The sequence below is a fragment of the Otolemur garnettii genome, unplaced genomic scaffold (assembly GCF_000181295.1).
Source record: "Otolemur garnettii isolate 467f Iridium unplaced genomic scaffold, OtoGar3 scaffold00025, whole genome shotgun sequence".
NCBI lineage: Eukaryota > Metazoa > Chordata > Mammalia > Primates > Galagidae > Otolemur > Otolemur garnettii.
Window position 1 is genome coordinate 17307995 of NW_003852420.1, and position 2069 is coordinate 17310063.

At 38.9% G+C, this 2069-nt stretch overlaps 1 protein-coding gene across 2 annotated transcripts in view; it reads right to left on the reverse strand.

Moving 5' to 3' along the window:
* Window positions 1–2069, reverse strand: part of LOC100962975 (ubiquinol-cytochrome-c reductase complex assembly factor 1) — a 117048-nt gene that overhangs the window by 106488 nt on the left and 8491 nt on the right. The window contains exon 1 of one of the 2 annotated variants that reach the window (XM_023512183.1): window positions 813–836. The exons of the other annotated variant lie outside the window; for it this stretch is intronic. Within the exon in view, the coding sequence (XP_023367951.1) occupies window positions 813–827 (15 nt within the window). The 5' untranslated portion in view covers window positions 828–836. Of the gene's footprint in view, window positions 1–812; window positions 837–2069 lie in introns of those variants that run through there. 2 annotated transcript variants of the gene reach the window in all.

Consider the following 2069-nt stretch of genomic DNA (forward strand, 5'->3'; position numbering starts at 1 on the left):
AAAAAAAAAAAAGATAACCATTCCTAAAAGCTTTGGTTGTGTCTCACAAAAAATAAAGGTAAAATCCTTACTTCTCAGGATTTAAAAAAAAAATTAACATATATATCTTGGAATACATACAATCTGAATCTCCATTTCCTCAGAAAGGGAAAAGAGGTAGGATGGAGAAAGGCATTTGAATTTTAAACCTTCAGATATCTCACAGTTCTAAAATTGTGTAATTGTTTCTAACAGGCCACTTACTGTACCTTTTATTTCAAAAGAAAAGTAGGCTTAAAATATTTTATTTCAGCTGAGGTTTGATCTGTTGGAATAGTTTTTAAATACAAGACAGTTACTGGTGTTTTGTTTTACCAACACTGACAGATATACCAAAATCATTCAATATCAGATGTTCCTTTTCTAAAAAATGTAAATATGGGATCAGATGGAACTTCTATAGATTCAGGGCCAAAGGTGGGGGTGGGGGTGTGGTAAGCAAATTACAAGTAGACATTACAAGTAGAAACAATGCAAACTCTTGAGATTTTCCGAAGAATTTCATCATGTTATTTCCAATGTCAACAAAATTTTTCTCTGTAATTTTGGCTCTAGTTGGTCTTAGGCCAATAATTTCCAATCAGTTCTTATTAGAAGAAAGGAGCAATCAGCTCTGTTCTTTCCTTCTCGAGTCCTACAACAACAATTTTTATCCCACTCCTTAATTGAAACTGCTGAAGTGTAGCAAAAAGCATGTTTGAATCTCAACCCTGCCATCAAATAGCTGTACCCTATGAAATATGGTAATAGGCCAGGCACAGTGGCCTCCGCACCTGTAATCCTAGCATTCTGGGAGGTCAAGACGAAGGATTGCTTGAGGTCAGTAGTTCGAAATCAGCGTAAGCAAGAGCATGACCCTGTCTCTAAAAAAATAGAAAAATTAGCTGGGCACAGTGGCATATGACTGTAGTCTCAGGTACTTGGGAGGCTGAAGTAAGAGGATCACTTGAGCCCAGAAGTGTAAGGTTACAATGAGCTATGATCACGCCACTGTATTCTATCCTGGCAACAGAGTAAGACTCTGACTTCAAAAAAAAAAACAACAACAACAAAGAAAGGGAGGGAATAAAAGCTACCTCACAGCCATGTTCCAAGGAACATTTGTAAAAGCACTTTGATAACAAAAATACACGTTGGGAGTATATATTCAGGGCAACTTGAATCTATGCTCCTAGGGCGGGGAAAAACACATGTACAAAGGCATCACTGCTATGAACAATTGTTACTAAATTATACAAGCCCCTCTTTCCTCAGCTACCTGTCATAGAACAAGAATCATTTTGTTAAAATATTGTTTGGAACCTAGCATTCTTTCTCAAAAGCTTGCAGCAGCTCCAAGTGCCTCTTTGCATAAGCATGTGTTTAAGACAGGATCTTGCTATGTTGAACAGGATGGTCTTAAACTTCTGGGCTCAAGCAATCCTTCCACCTCAGCTTCCTGAGTACCTGGGATTAGAGGCACACACCACTGCACCTGGCACCTAAGGGCCTCTTTAGTCATATTTAAACACCTGGTCTTTACTGGTCTTTACCAACTGGACCCTGATAGACTCACAATACCTGTAAACCCTGCTTTGTAGTCCTCACTCAGCAGTATAAAAACCTAACTCAGATTCTGTGGTTTGGGGATCACTACTCAATTCCATACAAGCTAATCCCCTTGCAGTCATTTCCTCTGGGACTGCCTTCTTCACTCTGAAACTATAAGATCACTTGCTTCAAGAAATCTCTCTAGACTCCAGCTTCTGATTCTACTGACAGTCCTTTTCCCCTTCCACCTGTCGACTAAAATAAAATCCTAAGCTTCTCCCCAACTGTACAGACTCCCTCTTGGCCAAGGGGGTCCTGGCTATGAAGGAAAAGGTGATCAGACATACCTCGGACAATGAAATACTAAATTTTACTAAGGCCTTGCAGATCAAAGGTGAAATCACCTACAGATCATCAATTTGCTTAACAGATCACTTGCACTGGTACATTGTGGTTTGCCTGGATTAACAGACTTCCTTATCTTTTTTTTTTTTTTTTTT